Source organism: Botrytis deweyae (genome assembly GCF_014898535.1).
Source record: "Botrytis deweyae strain B1 chromosome Unknown BDEW_019, whole genome shotgun sequence".
NCBI classification, from domain to species: Eukaryota; Fungi; Ascomycota; class Leotiomycetes; order Helotiales; family Sclerotiniaceae; genus Botrytis; species Botrytis deweyae.
The window spans coordinates 658007-673511 of record NW_024066226.1 but is presented as its reverse complement, the minus strand read 5'-3'; the positions used below and the strand labels follow the sequence as shown (position 1 = coordinate 673511).

The 15505-nt window shown below is 42.5% G+C and overlaps 5 protein-coding genes across 5 annotated transcripts; 3 read left to right on the top strand and 2 right to left on the bottom strand.

Annotated features, from left to right (window-relative positions):
* Window positions 1–1588: 1588 nt before the first annotated feature.
* On the top strand, window positions 1589–4021 carry EAE98_007923 (uncharacterized protein; the record flags this gene model as incomplete). Its single annotated transcript, XM_038955546.1, has 3 exons — window positions 1589–2228; window positions 2282–3864; window positions 3923–4021. 3 exons carry the CDS (start codon window positions 1589–1591, stop codon window positions 4019–4021), a joined length of 2322 nt encoding a protein of 773 aa, XP_038808275.1.
* Window positions 4022–4409: 388 nt separating this feature from the next.
* Window positions 4410–7389, top strand: EAE98_007922 (uncharacterized protein; the record flags this gene model as incomplete). The annotated part of the gene is made up of 2 exons (XM_038955545.1): window positions 4410–6141; window positions 6197–7389. The coding sequence occupies exons 1-2, from the start codon at window positions 4797–4799 to the stop codon at window positions 7387–7389; spliced, it is 2538 nt and encodes an 845-aa protein (XP_038808274.1). The 5' UTR covers window positions 4410–4796.
* Window positions 7390–8850: 1461 nt separating this feature from the next.
* Window positions 8851–9972, bottom strand: EAE98_007921 (uncharacterized protein; the record flags this gene model as incomplete). The annotated part of the gene is made up of 4 exons (XM_038955544.1): window positions 8851–9057; window positions 9119–9212; window positions 9459–9692; window positions 9962–9972. The coding sequence occupies 4 exons, from the start codon at window positions 9970–9972 to the stop codon at window positions 8851–8853; spliced, it is 546 nt and encodes a 181-aa protein (XP_038808273.1).
* An 829-nt stretch (window positions 9973–10801) lies between these two features.
* On the bottom strand, window positions 10802–11251 carry EAE98_007920 (uncharacterized protein; the record flags this gene model as incomplete). Its single annotated transcript, XM_038955543.1, has 3 exons — window positions 10802–10992; window positions 11052–11067; window positions 11123–11251. The coding sequence occupies 3 exons, from the start codon at window positions 11249–11251 to the stop codon at window positions 10802–10804; spliced, it is 336 nt and encodes a 111-aa protein (XP_038808272.1).
* Window positions 11252–11898: 647 nt separating this feature from the next.
* On the top strand, window positions 11899–15505 carry EAE98_007919 (uncharacterized protein; the record flags this gene model as incomplete). Its single annotated transcript, XM_038955542.1, has 4 exons — window positions 11899–11905; window positions 11997–13669; window positions 13721–14841; window positions 14908–15505. 4 exons carry the CDS (start codon window positions 11899–11901, stop codon window positions 15503–15505), a joined length of 3399 nt encoding a protein of 1132 aa, XP_038808271.1.

The following is a 15505-nucleotide window of genomic DNA, read 5'->3' as shown; positions in this document are numbered from 1 at the left end:
ATCGGGATTCAAAAACAATGGTCGGATTACTTTATATGCATTGTTCATGGAAGGAAAAAGGAGAGACAGGCGGTGGTTCATCAATTGTGCAATATGGCTTCATGGTGGTTATGCTTTTTACGATACCAGCGAGTGCGAATACTTTTTTGGACAGTTGATGATGACGATTGACGCGTGCGAGGGAGGGAGTTGAAATGGTTTGAATTGCCTTTCATTTACTATTATTTGTACCCAAATGATGTATTTGCGAGTGAGCGAGAAGAGTCAGCAAAGAGAGAAATTCAAAGTTTATATCAAATACAAATCGATATCGCATTATGATTGGCGACATGGCATTTTGAGTAGACATGTACACATAGATATTCCAATATATTTGTAAATACATTTTAGTGTGAGGCTTAGATTAGCCATTTGAAACCTATCTCATGCGATCACTGTGTAGGTATCCCATCGTAGCATCTGATCAATTGGCAAGATCTTACATTGTTATTGGTAGAGTCAAAAATTGTTTCTTTTCCATAGACAAATTAACCGACCAACCGGAAGACAACCAGTGGATAAATCCATCGATATCCCAGTTCCGATGATACAATGCATTACCTATGCCTGTACGATATGTACAAAGAAAGTACTCTCTCGGTATGGATGTCCACTATAACTATGTACATGGATTAAATTTGTAGTGAAAGTGGAAGACGAGCCGGTGCAATCAAATCAGTCGTTGGATGCACGTGGGTGGGTGGGTTGTGTTGTTAGTTGTATGGCATTTACTAGGTAGGGACTCGGGAGGTAGGTAATTAATCGATGGATGGATGGATGAAAGCTTTATTGTACGAAGTAACTTTATGTAGGTATCGTAGACTCCCTGTTGATATATATATGTAGGGTACCTAGGTTGGTTGGTAGGCACGTGGTAGGTTGGTAGATAAGTAGGTACCTATGATTTGGACATGTGCTAATTTGGATTTCCTGGTTCACCTGGGCAAGATTCGAGATGGGAATACTTTGAATGTTCTGATATGGGTTGGATGATTAGGGGTTTTGAATGTTCTAGTGCGTGATTTGATATTTGAATGCTTTGAATGTTCGATTTCGAATGGGAGATTTAGAGTCTTTTGGTGATTTGGTTTGGATTTGATGTTTGAATGTTTATGAATCTATTTTGATATAAAATTCATTTCATCCATGTAGAGCTAGATTCACAATTTACACAAACTATATACCTACCTACCTAGTAGGTACCTGGCAGAGAAACTCGAAAAAAGTTATTGATGAGACTTCCAACACTTTTCTTATTTGTACTCTATATAATGCTGTGATTCAATTTAATCTTTGTTTTTTCTTGAGTGACAGAGTTTATATTGACTGATATATCAATTCATCTGAATTTCATCTTATCATCATTTTCAAAACGTTTTTAGCATTGATTAACATTTGATTTCGTCACGGAATAAGGTTTCATTAAGCTCCAACCTCCTTACAGCTTTCACAAGCTTCAGCACAAATAAATCTTTCCAACTTCCAATTCCACTCTTACTTTTCATTCAACCAACAACACAAAATACAATAAATTCAATTCACCGTCACTATGCGTTTTGGCCAGACATTGAAGAAATCAATATATCCGCCATGGAAAGACCAATATATCGATTATGCGAAGCTCAAACACCTCTTACGAGAAGATTCAGCATCTGAGGGTGACGACAGGCCATGGACTGCAGATGACGAGACTAAATTCTGCGAGGAGATCCTGAACGTCCAATTGGAAAAGATCGCATCCTTTCAAGAATCTACATTCAAAAAACTGGAACAGCGTGCTAATGCGGCTGGAGAGAAACTCAAAGAGCTCGCACCAGAAGATGGAAAATCAAAAGACGAAGTTTTTACCGCCAAGTTCAAGAAGATCGAGGAGGAGCTTGATGCGATCATCAATGATACAAAGGAATTGAAGAAATACAGCAGCATTAATTATACTGCCTTCTTGAAGATTGTCAAGAAACATGATCGCAAGAGGGGTAACAACTACAAGATTAGGCCGATGGTACAGATGAGTTTGCAGAAGAGGCCTTTTAACTCGGAAAAGGGCTATTCAGCATTGCTCAACCAATTGTCGATGATGTACTTTGTTGTTCGCCAACAACTGGATGATAATACGGATCCTGCTGTAACTTCGTCCTCCGATGTTCAGTCGCAATCACAAACACCGGAGAAGTATACTGCGTACAAATGTAAGTTGGTTAGATCATCACACGAAGCCGTATACTAATAAACCTTCTTGTAGTTTGGGTTCACCCTGATAATCTTCTGGAAGTCAAGACCTATATCCTTCGTCGACTTCCTGCTGTAGTATATAGCGAACCATCCTCGAAAAGCCCCGAACCTCAAGCCGACCCGACTCTCAATTCTCTCTATCTTGACAGTCCGGATTTCACGCTCTACGACCAAAAGAGGGAAAAGAAGGAGAATGCTACATCACTAAGGATCAGATGGTATGGTCAATTGAAGGACAATCCAGAGCTTCACTTTGAACAAAAGATTGTACACGAAAATGGCACCAGCGAAGAAAAGAAGCTTTTGATAAAGGAAAAGTATATCGACTCCTTTATCAAAGGTGAATACAAAATGGAGAAGAGCATACAAAAGATGGAACGACAAGGGCTGCCAGAAACAAGAATCGAGGCCTTTAAAAAGACTGTAAACGATATTCAATCATTGATCAAGGAGAATGGTTTGCAACCAATCTTGCGAGCTAATTACACTCGCACTGCCTTTCAAAAGCCATTGGACGACAGAGTCAGGATATCTATTGATACTCAATTGGCATTCATCCGGGAAGATTGTATAGACGAGGACAGACCTTGCAGAGATCCTAAGAGCTGGCACCGACGCGACATTGATAGTAGTGCCATGTCATATCCATTCAGCAACATCAACCCAGGCGAGATATCGAGATTCCCATATTCGGTATTGGAGATCAAAGTTAAGGATGATGCAACCAAGAAGCAGCCTCAATGGGTACAGGATTTGATGGGCTCGCATCTTGTGTACGCAGCGCCAGGCTTCTCTAAATTCCTTCAGGGTGCTGTATCTCTCTTCGAGGATAATGTCAACGACTATCCTTCATGGCACGGAAACTTGACGGATGATATTCGCAAAGATCCACAAGCGGCGTGGGAGGAAGATCAATCTCGAAAAGCAAAGCAGGCCGAGAACGATCTCGTAATCGGTAGCTTCATTGGAACCTCTCAAAAAGCAAGCGCAAGTTTCAAACCTGCCGTGAGCTCGCCAGTAGGCAAGTCATATATGGAGGAGAGAATGCTTGCTGAGGAGAGAGCTGGTAGAAGATCCAATCTGGATGGTCCTTCTGCTTCTGGAGATGCTGGAAATGACGAAGACGAAACTGGAGCCTCAAGTAATCAAGGTGGATATGGCACCTTGGCATCTGTATTTCCATCTTTCTCCCTCTCGCGTTATGCCCAATCACGCCGTTCGAAGAGTTTTCAATTGCCTCCTGGTGTTACTAAACCAACTCAATACATTAAGGATTCAGGTCCTTTACAAGTCGAACCTAAAGTTTGGCTGGCCAATGAACGTACATTTTTAAAATGGCAACACATATGCATATTATTGGGGTCCCTTGCTGTTAGTTTATACACAGCTGCAGGAGAGGATGAAATTGCAGAAGCTATGGGTATTGCATATATTATTATTGCCATCTTTGCTGGAAGTTGGGGCTACTGGATGCATTACACGCGGCGACAGATGATTGTTGACAGAAGCGGAAAAGATTTTGATAATTTGATTGGACCAATGATTGTCAGCGCTGCCCTTATGGTGTCCTTATTGCTCAATTTCTTCTTCAAGGTAAGCTTCCGTAACAGAGCATCAAATGGAAAGTGATAGCTAACTATTATGTGTGTAGTATAAACAAGCTATGGCAAAGTACCGAGAAAATGGACTTGATTCAACCACCATGGTATTGGCTAATCAAACTGTGGAGGAATTCAAGATTGATTTGTAAATGTATGATTGAGGGGTAGTGGATCCTTTGGCTGTATATTCCGAGCGAGCTTGAGCTTCTAGCGCTGCAGGTGCATATGTATACCAAGTTGTTTGCTCAGTAGATATTTTTAAAGATGTAGTAATACCCCAATTTATAACTTGGCATCATAAGTTGACACGACTGAAATGTACTCCGTAAGGGGAGCCATGAAGAAGGTATCTACTCGGTGATTCCTATGACTACATAATAGATCAACTCATTAAGCATGAATACGTGCTTTACCGTGAAATAGCCGGGTGATAACCGAAGAGATAGGGATGATAGGGATGTAATAACAAGGCTACAGTGGATATCAGAGACTCAGTCATCTCTTTTTTGCAACTTAATTTGTCCAACGTTTGTCTGGACAATGTTAACCACCTCGAACATATTGGTTTCCCCAGAGATCAATATGATGAGGTGTGGCCTCGAGGAACTGCCGCATCGGTTTGTATGGTTGTCTGTATGAAGACCCAAAACATTTCATCATACTTGACTTTTTATTATTACTCGTTCATCTGTAATTCAGCCTTGTTACCTTTAAGGAATTTGTTACACGATACCTGGATTGGAGTGAGCTTGTGAATTTGTGAATGAGAGATTTACAGTATTCAATTACTGATTACGAAAAAAAAGAATTCGAATACAAATAAATGAGAGGGAATCAGAGAGATTGGAAATTGGAATTGGAAATTGGAGGTTTGATAATCCGACGAGGGAACAAGAGTGAGAGGCAGTGAGAGATAGGTCGACAATGGTTGGTGTCAAGGATAAGATAGTTGGTTTGCTTAAGGGCAAGAAGAAGAGTGAGGAGGAAGCAGACTTGGAGCCGGAAATTGAAGAGGAGTTTGAACAGAGACCGCGGAGAGAGCGCAGAAAACATCGAAGAAGTAGGAGGAATCGAGAGAAACACTCAAGGGATGGAGAGGACGAGGGTGATGGATATGGTTCGATTTCTTCCCGAAAACATCGACATCGAGATAATAGAGATCGCGAAGATGATGAAAATCCTCGCAGACATCATTCGGTCAATTTGAGTGCCTCGACTTCTCGCTCACCACATACAGATTATCGACGCCGCGCAGATGACGACGCTCATTCTACCTCTCCGAAGAGACATCATTCGAATAAACTAAGCAATTCTACCTCTCTTTCGCCTCATCACGCAAGACCTAGTACAGGCAAATCATCAAAATATACGGAGGAGGGTGTAAGAGCGCCTAAGGTTAATTCATTGATGGAATGGCCACCTGTTGGGTTATCAAACGACGCCGAATTGTCACAAGGAAAAGCGATGCAATTGATTGCTAATGGAGTACCAGTTTTCAAAGGAACGATGGAATCAATCGCACATGCTTCCGACGAATATTTTGCGCTATATGCGACCTGTAATGGGAATGGAGGGGCTGGAAGTGATCGTGCGGAGATTTTCAGTAGGGCATTTATGGCGGATTCAATGCGGTTACAAGGACCTGGTGAAGCAAATCGACCATGGGACTCTCTTGAACAGCCTAGTATGGCCTTTTACTATGGCACGTTGAGAGGTACTATTACGTTGAATCACTGGTGCAGCGTAAATGGCAATCCGCATGCCCCGATTGAGCTTCGTGATTCAGGTGTCCAAACGCTGAGGGATGTGGATTTGCAAATAATACTGGATCGCTTGATATACTTGGAAGCTGGGATTGATGATGAGACTGAGGATATGCTATATAAGAGTTTATACAAAGTATTACTCAAGGATCTCGACAAATCCTTCATTGCGAAAAAGGGGATGGAGAAACAAATTGCGGATCTGATCATTGCGTTGTCACGACGTGAATGGATTGATTTTAGTCAACCTAAGAATCATGTTGTGGCTAAATTCTTTGCTGATGGGGCATATTCTGATCATGGAAGATATCGAGCATTTTTTCATCAGTTACTATTGAGCATGGAGTTGGAATTGAGAATCCAGTCAAAACATCATTCGGAGGAAGCAAAAGAGAGATTGTTGGCGCAATTACCACCATGGATCTCTTGGGACCTAGCTGTTGCGAAGAAGTGGAGAGAGTGCATGACTATTGAAAAGTATAAAACTGGTGATGAATTTCAACAGAGTAGGTTTTCACACATTTCTGGATTCTGTACGGCAGGAAGCTGATTTCAATACAGTTAAATTCAGACTTTTGAAAAAGAGATCACAAGTTAAAGCTTTGCGCAAATTCGCAAGAGCTATGAAGTGGCCTAATTTAGCTATGGTAGATGAAGCTCTGAAAGAGTTGGATCCGGATGCTTCACCTCTTGAAGATCGTTCTGCAGACGCTATGTCATTTTGTACCGGCCTAATCCTACCAGGACCCACGCAACCATGGCTTCTTATGAATACTTTAATCGACTGCGACGAAGATGGAGGTGTTGATCTTGGAGGCCTTACGCACATGTATCCAAACTCCGGCTTTCAATACAGAGGTAGTACGTACTGGGCATCAACTTCTATCGTTGGTAAAGTGCTTGCTCCAACTTGTCAAGAAATTGCAGGTTGGGTTGGCCCAGCTCTTGCCTCGACGGCGATCGAACGTACTCAGGTGTTGCGGATCCGTCAGCGTATGACCCCTCAAGTTATTACTAAGACCGACGTCCTAAGCATGCGAGTTCGATCTGATCCTCTTGGTCCCCCTGACCCTGGCGATCCAGTCTATCCCGTAAGTGAATTTGTGCTACCCGAGCTAGACTTGGTCTCGCCACCTATAGACAACATTCGCATTGAAAAATTAGCATTCGAAGTCGCAAAACCAAATCAGCAGCTCGATGGCGGGTCCCCAAAGAGAAGTAGTGAAATTGGAAAGAGACCGCCTACTTATGATGCCTGTGTGGTTTTCGCCAGGAGAGGCCAATCGCACTGGTTGAGATTAGCTCATGATGTTTCATTCATCACCTCATATCCTTGTTCTAATGGTCCTCATCCTCTTTTCTTCGATTATATGTATAGAATTGCACGCATGAATCAATTGCTCGATATACATAATTGGGCAGGTGTCGGCGGTGATAATTTAAACGAAGATCTACAGTTAGGATGGGCGCCGGAACCAGAGGAACTTGGAGTTGAGGGAAGTTGGGAAGAAGGTTATGATTGGAAGGGGGCAAAGTGGAGCTTCAAGGAACTTATGGAGGGGGTGGACAAGGATACGGTATTGGTGATCGAGGCCTGGGGCGTGGAGGATAATGAGTGTATGGCGAGAGCGTGGTGTAGTCATTGGGGATTGAATGCGGTGGTGGCGGTGGTGGGGAAGACGTGCTTGAGTTGTGCGGTGAGGGAGGCGTATGCGGCGGCGATTAATGTGGTTATTTTTGTGGGGAGGGAATGAGGGGAGGGAAACATGGGGGGAGGGGGAGGGGAAGGTTGGGAATGCGGGGAGAAGTTGTATTATACGTTGGGAATTTCAATGGTGTTAATGGGGGGGAGGAACTTTTCTACTGTGCTTTAAAAGCATCAATTGGGCTGGATGGGGTTCGGTGGAGTAGGACAATATACCAGGGGTTTTTATTTTTTATTTTTTTAGGGGTTTTTAGAGGTCTAGGAATGGTTGGGATGAAGCACGGGGATGGGGATGGGAATGGGTGGCATGTATTCCGTCATAGGTGGTTTGGTGGTATGATGTGATAGGTCATCCGTTATGCTATGATACTTAGTTAGTTAGTTAGTTAGTTAGTTGATGAATGAATGAATGAATGAATGAATGAATGAATGAATGAATGAATGAATGAATGACATTATGAAATTCTCGGTTCTCGGGTTCTTAATGTGATTTTGTAGATGCATGTTTATTTCATGATTTGTAGATGGATGGATATGTATGTATATATGTATATATGTATAAATCTATAAATCTATAAATCTATAAATCTATAAATCTATAAATCTATAAATCTATAAATCTATAAATCTATAAATCTATAAATCTATAAATCTATAAATCTATAAATCTATAAATCTATAAATCTATAAATCTATAAATCTATAAATCTATAAATCTATAAATCTAATCTATAAATCTATAAATCTATAAATCTATAAATCTATAAATCTATAAATCTATAAATCTATAAATCTATAAATCTATAAATCTATAAATCTACAATAGATAGATAGATACTAGATAGATGGATGGATATATGATCAGCCTCCCCCCCCCCCGCGTCTTCCTTTCTTTTCTTCTCAAAGATGGAATTTTAGAAATGTATATATACATATACATATATATACACACAAACATAACCCCAACAAACTATCTATCACCTATCACGAACGAACCAAACTAAATCATTCATTCATTTATGTATTGTCATATCATATCATATCATGTCAAGTCAAGTGATTATGAGATCTGCTATTTATTTCAGAATATGCTATTTCATGATATGCTATTTCATGATCTGCTATTTATTTCATGAATATGATATGATACAAACAACCCGATTTTCTCTCCACAACGCCGTCGTCGTCGTGTCGTGTTATTCCATAACAAATTCCATGCATTTCATCCATTATTATACTGCTGTATGTGTATCGTGTATCGGTATTTTCTTACCCCTTTCTTTCTTGCTTTCTTGCTTTCTGCCTTCCCGAATCTGCTCGTTTTACTCTCTCTCTCTCTCTCTCTCTCTCTCTCTCTCTCTCTCTCCTTTCTCTCTCTCCTTTCTCTCTCTCTTCCCGTTCTGCACTGCGGTAAAAGTATTATGTTGTAGTTTGTATTTATACAATTCTCTCCTCTCCTTTTTTCTCCCCCTTTCCTTTTCAATCCCCCTCCTCCCCCCTCACTCCCCCGCTAAAAAACCCACACCCAAAAAAACAATCCAAAAACCGCCGCGAAAAACAAAATCCACACTTTCCAACTAACCCCCGTCTTCTGACTCATAATCAACATGCGATTCATGGTTCCTCGGATGCGCACGCGCGCGCCTTCGAAATTATCATTCATTTTTTCCGCGAGAGCGGAGGATTCGCGGATCTCGTCGCCGATGGCGATGGTCATCTGGAGGGGGGAGGGGTTAGTGGGGATGAACTGGGGATGAGAGAGAGGGAGGGGGATGTACGGATTTTAGTTGGCGCACTTTGCCCATGATGCCTTCGACTTGGTCGTTGTTTTGGCTTTCGAGTTCGTTGAGGACGGCGTCGCTGTATTGGCCTCTGGGTAGGGGGACGGGTTAGTTTTCGTTTGTTTTGTGGGGGGGAAGATAGGGAGGTAGGGGTTCTCCGAGGGGGTGATGTATGTATGTATGCACTTGCGTTCATCACATCCCATCCATCCTATGCATTGCTATTCCTCCAATCTACCCTCTTCGCTGTTCTCTTCCCATTCCCTTGCCCTCACCCCCCAAACCCAACCTAACACAACACAACACCAAATCCCAAACCCAATCATCAAGTACATACCTACTATTCGGCGTCGCGCTCCTAAACCCCTGCGCGCTATCCTCTCTCTCCCCATACCCTCCTCCTCCCGAATAACCCCCTCCCCCAGAATATCCTCCTACAGCTCCTCCCGCATTATACCCATATCCTCTTGGGGCAGGACTCGAACTCGCATTCCTTGAACTTGCGCCCGCGTTATAATTTTCAAAAAGCGCACTGCGCGGATCGCGTTGATGGAGGGACGATGCGCCGAATCTGCGGAGAGTTCCCAGGGAATGTTAATACGTATTATTTATAATTCTAGAGAGTATTTATAAGAAATCGAGGAGTATGACTATAGATGCTTCTGATTTTTGGGTATGCGCCGAAAATGTACTTTGCATCATGAATACTGAATCCCCGTTTCCATCTTTGCGAATGATAGCTATCTACCTACCGAATCGAGGAAATGAAATGACATGAATGAATGAATGCGCAAAGTCTCAGACTATATAGCAAGAAGAAAAAAAAGAAATCATACACACCTATTCGCCATGATATTCTCAAATATATTATGTATAAAATCCGTTTGTATGCGAAAAGAAATCAACAAAACACTCTTCGCAACAAGATAAGAAGGAAATCTAGTCGTCTTCGTCTTTATCACTCGTCCTGCCCTCGCAAGATGGATATGTGTTCGCTTGTCAACGGGTATGGTGTTTGATGTCCCGTCACGCCTCAAATAATGGTGTTTCGAAACACAGTACAAACGGAAGAGAGAAAAGAGGTCTAGAATCTGGTGTGATGAAATCGTTATCTTGGTCGTTTGAGGGAGAATGCGGTAACGGTTTGGAGTTTGAGAAAATTGGGCATGATCCTGGTTCTTTAATATGGAATCCTGTGGGTTTTCTTTATCTGGTTTATCATGATGGGATTTCCAGTCTGTGCAGAAAAAATTACGAGGAAGGTTTGCAGGGCTGATTGTACGTAAATGGGTTTGCTTTGTTTGTTTTGTTTTGCTTGTTTTGTTTACTTTTTGCACTTGGGGAAATTGCGTTTGTTTGGAGATTTGAACTAGATGCGATGTGCAATGTGCAATGTGCAATGTGCAATGGACGCCCCTTTTGTTTGGTATCTAGAAGTACACACATGCTTGTGCCGAAAAACATCTTCCCCCACCCCCCAATTCCCCAGATGTTCCATATCAATCGTTCAAATCATATGCCTAGAATCGTGAAATTTTGTGAATAAACGGAAAGATGTGGTATCGTTAACTGCGAGCGTGAATGCGATAATGTAAAAAGGTGTTGATATCCGGCGAAAATGAGTAATTGTCAAATGAATCGAATTCCTCCAATCTACCAGAATACAATCGTCATTCTCCCTTAGTTTCCTCCCATCTCATCATCTTCCTCGCCCTCAGATTGAAAGTCATCGTCCTCATCCTCATCATCGTCGGCTGGAAGGTCCTTGGCAGCTGCAGCAAAGTCGATTTGCTTGCCACGAGTGCGACGACCTTGGATGATGTTGGATTTATCGATTTCGTTGTCTGAAGGTTCCTCCTCGACCTCTTCAGCTATGTATGTTGTCAATTAATGTTCGAGAAGTAGTAGTGTTAAGTCCTTGTGAATTTACCTGGTGGTGGAGCATCCTGAGAGAGTATTGTCAGTAGGAGATCAAATTGAGTACTCTCAAGTATAACTTACATCATCAACTTCCTCCTCACTAGAGCTATCATCGCCGCCCTCACCCATGGTTACATCTTGGGGCTCAGCAGCACTCTTGCCTTTGCCTTTGTCGCCGATGGTGGCCGCAGAACCAGTTTGTGCAGACATCTTTATGAGAGGTGTGGTGAAAAAAAGCTAGTTTTTGTTATTGTTGGTTAAAGGGAAGAAGTGTTGAAGTTGTGAAAGTTGACAAAGATTCAATCAACGACAGGAAAGTAACCAGGGGGATGGATGGCACGGTCCTTCAAAGTTAGTACCTACTTGGCTTGGTAGCTACTAGATAGTATTTGTTGTCACCACTGTACATGCAAAGAATCGATATTTGGGGGGGAAAAGCGTGTTTGACTTCGCGCGATGGAGATGGAGAGAAAGAGGCTAAGATTGTAGATAGTAGTGAGAGGCCAAGAAAGCTTTGCTGATCTTTGATTTGTCGTTGATGGTCTTTGATTTGTCTGGTCTTTGATTTGTCGAAAGTTACAAATTCATATCAATCATTAGTCCACTCCAGAGTAGACTTATCAACAGCAACAGGCCTTTTGAGACAGCCGCCCAGAGTGCTTTTTTAGCCCCAGGAACATAAAGATTCAAGGTTAAACAACCAACTTTTTACCATCAACCTTGAAGATTTGCTTCTTTCTTTCCATTTACCATTTCTTCTCGTTGGAACAAACCATCTTTGGTCAGATTATTCGGGATACTGGCTACACTATAAGACATAACAAGCTTCTCTGTGCTATAGAGGATAAATAGCAAACATGCCTGGTAAGGACCTAACACTTGGTGTCACATAGCTTCACCTCAACCCCGCGTTGCAGGGTACACAAAATATGAGGGGCTAACATATTTTATCCAGATTCATCGTCAGAACAGAACCCTTCAAAATTACCTTCTTCCCCAAGAGTTCCCTCTAAGTTAGCATTTTCCAACATGTCCGACATAGATAATGATATCGCGGAGGAGGGGTATATCGGGGCCAGTGAAGATCTAGTGGAGGAACCAGAAGACATGCTTCCAGAGGCAGCTCTCCTATCTGATGATACGCCCGGCCTCGAAACTCCCATGTCTCAAAGTGGAATGTTAGCTCGAGACAAGCAAAAGAAAACGGCATACTTCGACTATCTTGCAGAGAAAGAGATGAGCCAGACAGATGCGAAATTATTCTTTCAACGCAGCCAGTTGGAAGGCAACAAAACTGGTAGCGGCAGCAATTGGGGTCATTCTCAGAAGTCTGCAGTTCCTAGCCCTGTGTTAAAACCTAGATCCTTCTCTAACATTTTAGACTCTGAACAAGGAGGATTGAATAGATCTGGAAGTCAAGCTTCAGGAACGAGCACACAAAACCTCCCAAATCTCAATAAACTCAGAACTGCTCCTCCTATCGGTCTGGCAGATCTTGGAAAGCATCCAGAAAGTGCTGTAATCCAAGAACCGAGTCTTGCTGCGGGAACTTTTGTTCATACTCCTGGATTGCACGATAGACGAGAATCCCTTCTTAGAGCAGACAAGGAAGCTAGAGATCATGCAGCTCATCCAGGACTTCCTCATGAACCTAAACCTTTGCTAGAAATGGAAGGATTGCATGGTGCAGGCGCCGGGGTCGGCCTTGGCTCTGGTGCAGGTGGCTTTGCCAATTCTGACGCCCACATTACTGCGGAACTCGCATCCATCTACACTAATATTCAAAAAGTGATAGACATTAGACACAAATACATTCGCCTGTCGTTACAAGAAGATGGTGATAATCCTAAGGATGACCCGAACTGGAGTATCTACCCACCACCACCCGAGCCATCATGGCACGACGATAAAGCCGCAACAAATGCAAGAAACAGTACCGCAAACAGTATGGCGAACAGCATGGTATTGCCACCTCAAGCTGAAGCTCATGGCCATCAGCAAACGATCAGTGGTGCAGCATCAGAATTGTCACAAGCCCAGGCTACTAGTGCACGCAGTGCTCCCAAAACTCCCCTCCGCAAGAGAAAACCTGGGCAAGACATTGGCTCTGATTTCGAAATGGAAGATCTTCTTCCACTTCCTCCACCTGGAGAAATGACCTTCAGACTTGATGGAAGCGGAGTGTTTCAGGTTTACGAAAACTCAAAACTTCAAGAGCTTGAACAACCCGTAATCAACATACCTGATATCAGAGAATTCTACATGGACTTGGAACAAATTCTCAATGTCTCATCTGATGGCCCAAGTAAAAGTTTTGCCTATCGTCGTTTGCAGTATTTGGAGGGCAAATTCAATCTTTATGTTCTTCTCAATGAATATCAAGAAATGGCGGACAGTAAACGTGTACCGCACAGAGATTTCTACAATGTTAGGAAGGTTGATACTCACGTTCATCACTCTGCCTGTATGAACCAGAAGCATCTGCTTAGATTCATTAAGAGTAAGATGAAGAAGAATCCTGATGAAATCGTCATGTTCAGAGATGGTAAACATCTCACGTTAGCTGAGGTTTTTCAAAGTATCAACTTGACTTCTTATGATTTGAGTATCGATACTCTTGATATGCACGTAGGTTGACGTTTTCTTGGGTTTCGTTACACTTTTCTAACTACTTTTCAGGCTCACACCGATTCTTTCCATCGATTCGACAAATTCAATCTGAAGTATAATCCTGTTGGGGAATCTCGCTTAAGAACGATTTTCTTAAAGACAGATAATTTCATAAACGGAAGATATCTGGCGGAAATCACTAAAGAAGTCATATCAGATCTCGAATCAAGCAAGTATCAAATGGTTGAATGGCGAATTTCAATCTATGGAAGAACTATCGACGAATGGGATAAGCTAGCAGCATGGGTTGTTGACAACAAACTATTCTCACACAACGTTCGGTGGTTGATCCAGGTCCCACGATTGTTCGACGTCTACAAATCTAGTGGATTGATGGAGAACTTCGAACAAGTTATCATCAACTTGTTTCAGCCTCTCTTTGAAGTAACCAAAGATCCATCTAGCCACCCAAAGCTTCACATCTTCCTTCAGCGAGTCATCGGATTTGATAGTGTAGATGATGAGAGTAAAGCTGAGCGAAGATTATTCAAAAAGTTCCCAGTACCAAAAGTATGGGATTCTAAGCAAAATCCTCCTTACAGTTATTGGATCTATTACCTCTTCGCCAACATCTCTTCTTTGAATGTGTGGCGCAAGCAGCGTGGTTTCAACACATTCTTGCTACGACCTCATTGTGGAGAAGCTGGTGATACTGATCATTTAGCTGCTGCAGTTCTTTGCTGTCACAGCATTAGTCATGGTTTATTGCTTCGAAAAGTACCTTTGCTACAATACATCTTCTATCTCGAGCAGATTGGAGTAGCAATGTCGCCTTTGAGTAACAACGCACTGTTCCTAGCATACGAAAGAAACCCTTTCCTTTCCTATTTTAAGAGAGGTCTTAATGTCTCTCTCTCTACCGATGATCCTCTGCAATTCGCTTTTACAAAGGAGCCACTTATCGAGGAATACTCGGTCGCTGCACAAATTTACAAGCTTAGCGCAGTGGATATGTGTGAACTGGCCAAGAATTCAGTCGTACAAAGCGGCTTTGAACATTCTGTGAAGCAGAGATGGTTAGGTCCAGACTATGATCTACCCGGAGTAAAGGGTAATACTATGGCAAAGAGCAACGTCCCAAATATTAGGGAAGGCTTCCGACACGAGACATTGATGCAGGAACTATCTATGTGAGTCATGATATTGCTTCCTTGCCATCTGTTCAAAATAAATGCAATACTAATAACAAAAAATAGGATTGAGCGTTACACTGCTCTGTCAACTCCAGCCGTTCAGACATCAGCCCCAGTAGATGGAAATTCCTTCTTTCCAGGACCGCGACCACATTCCCCAACATCATCCATGAAAGCTTCTGTTAGCGTAGCCGATCATGGCCCCTCTCAATCATACCAGCAAAATCCTGCTCAGGCTGCTCGCATTCCCCCTTCGCACTCTCAGCTACACCTAGATTCTCATTTCAAACCTCATCAGAAAGGTACCGATAGTCCATCTGGTTATGCTACCCCAAATCAACACACGCAACCGAACTCGTCGTTCAACTCGCCAATCTCAGCCAACAAGGGGCGTGAAAAGTCTTGGGGACTAGAAGCAGGCTTTAGTGATCTACATCTTTCAGGGAGTGAACCAAGAATTTTCCCAGGTCTAGTCAGTAGAAAGCAGAGAAGAGAAAGCAACAGAAAGAACAGTGTGACAGAAAGTGACGAGCATGCTTTGATGATGTTGAAAAAGGGTTACGATAACAAGAGTGTAGCGACATTAGATGGAAAGCTAGATGAAGAGATAGACGCAGAAGATAGTGATGTAGACAATGATGATGCTGCCGACTCCAATTAG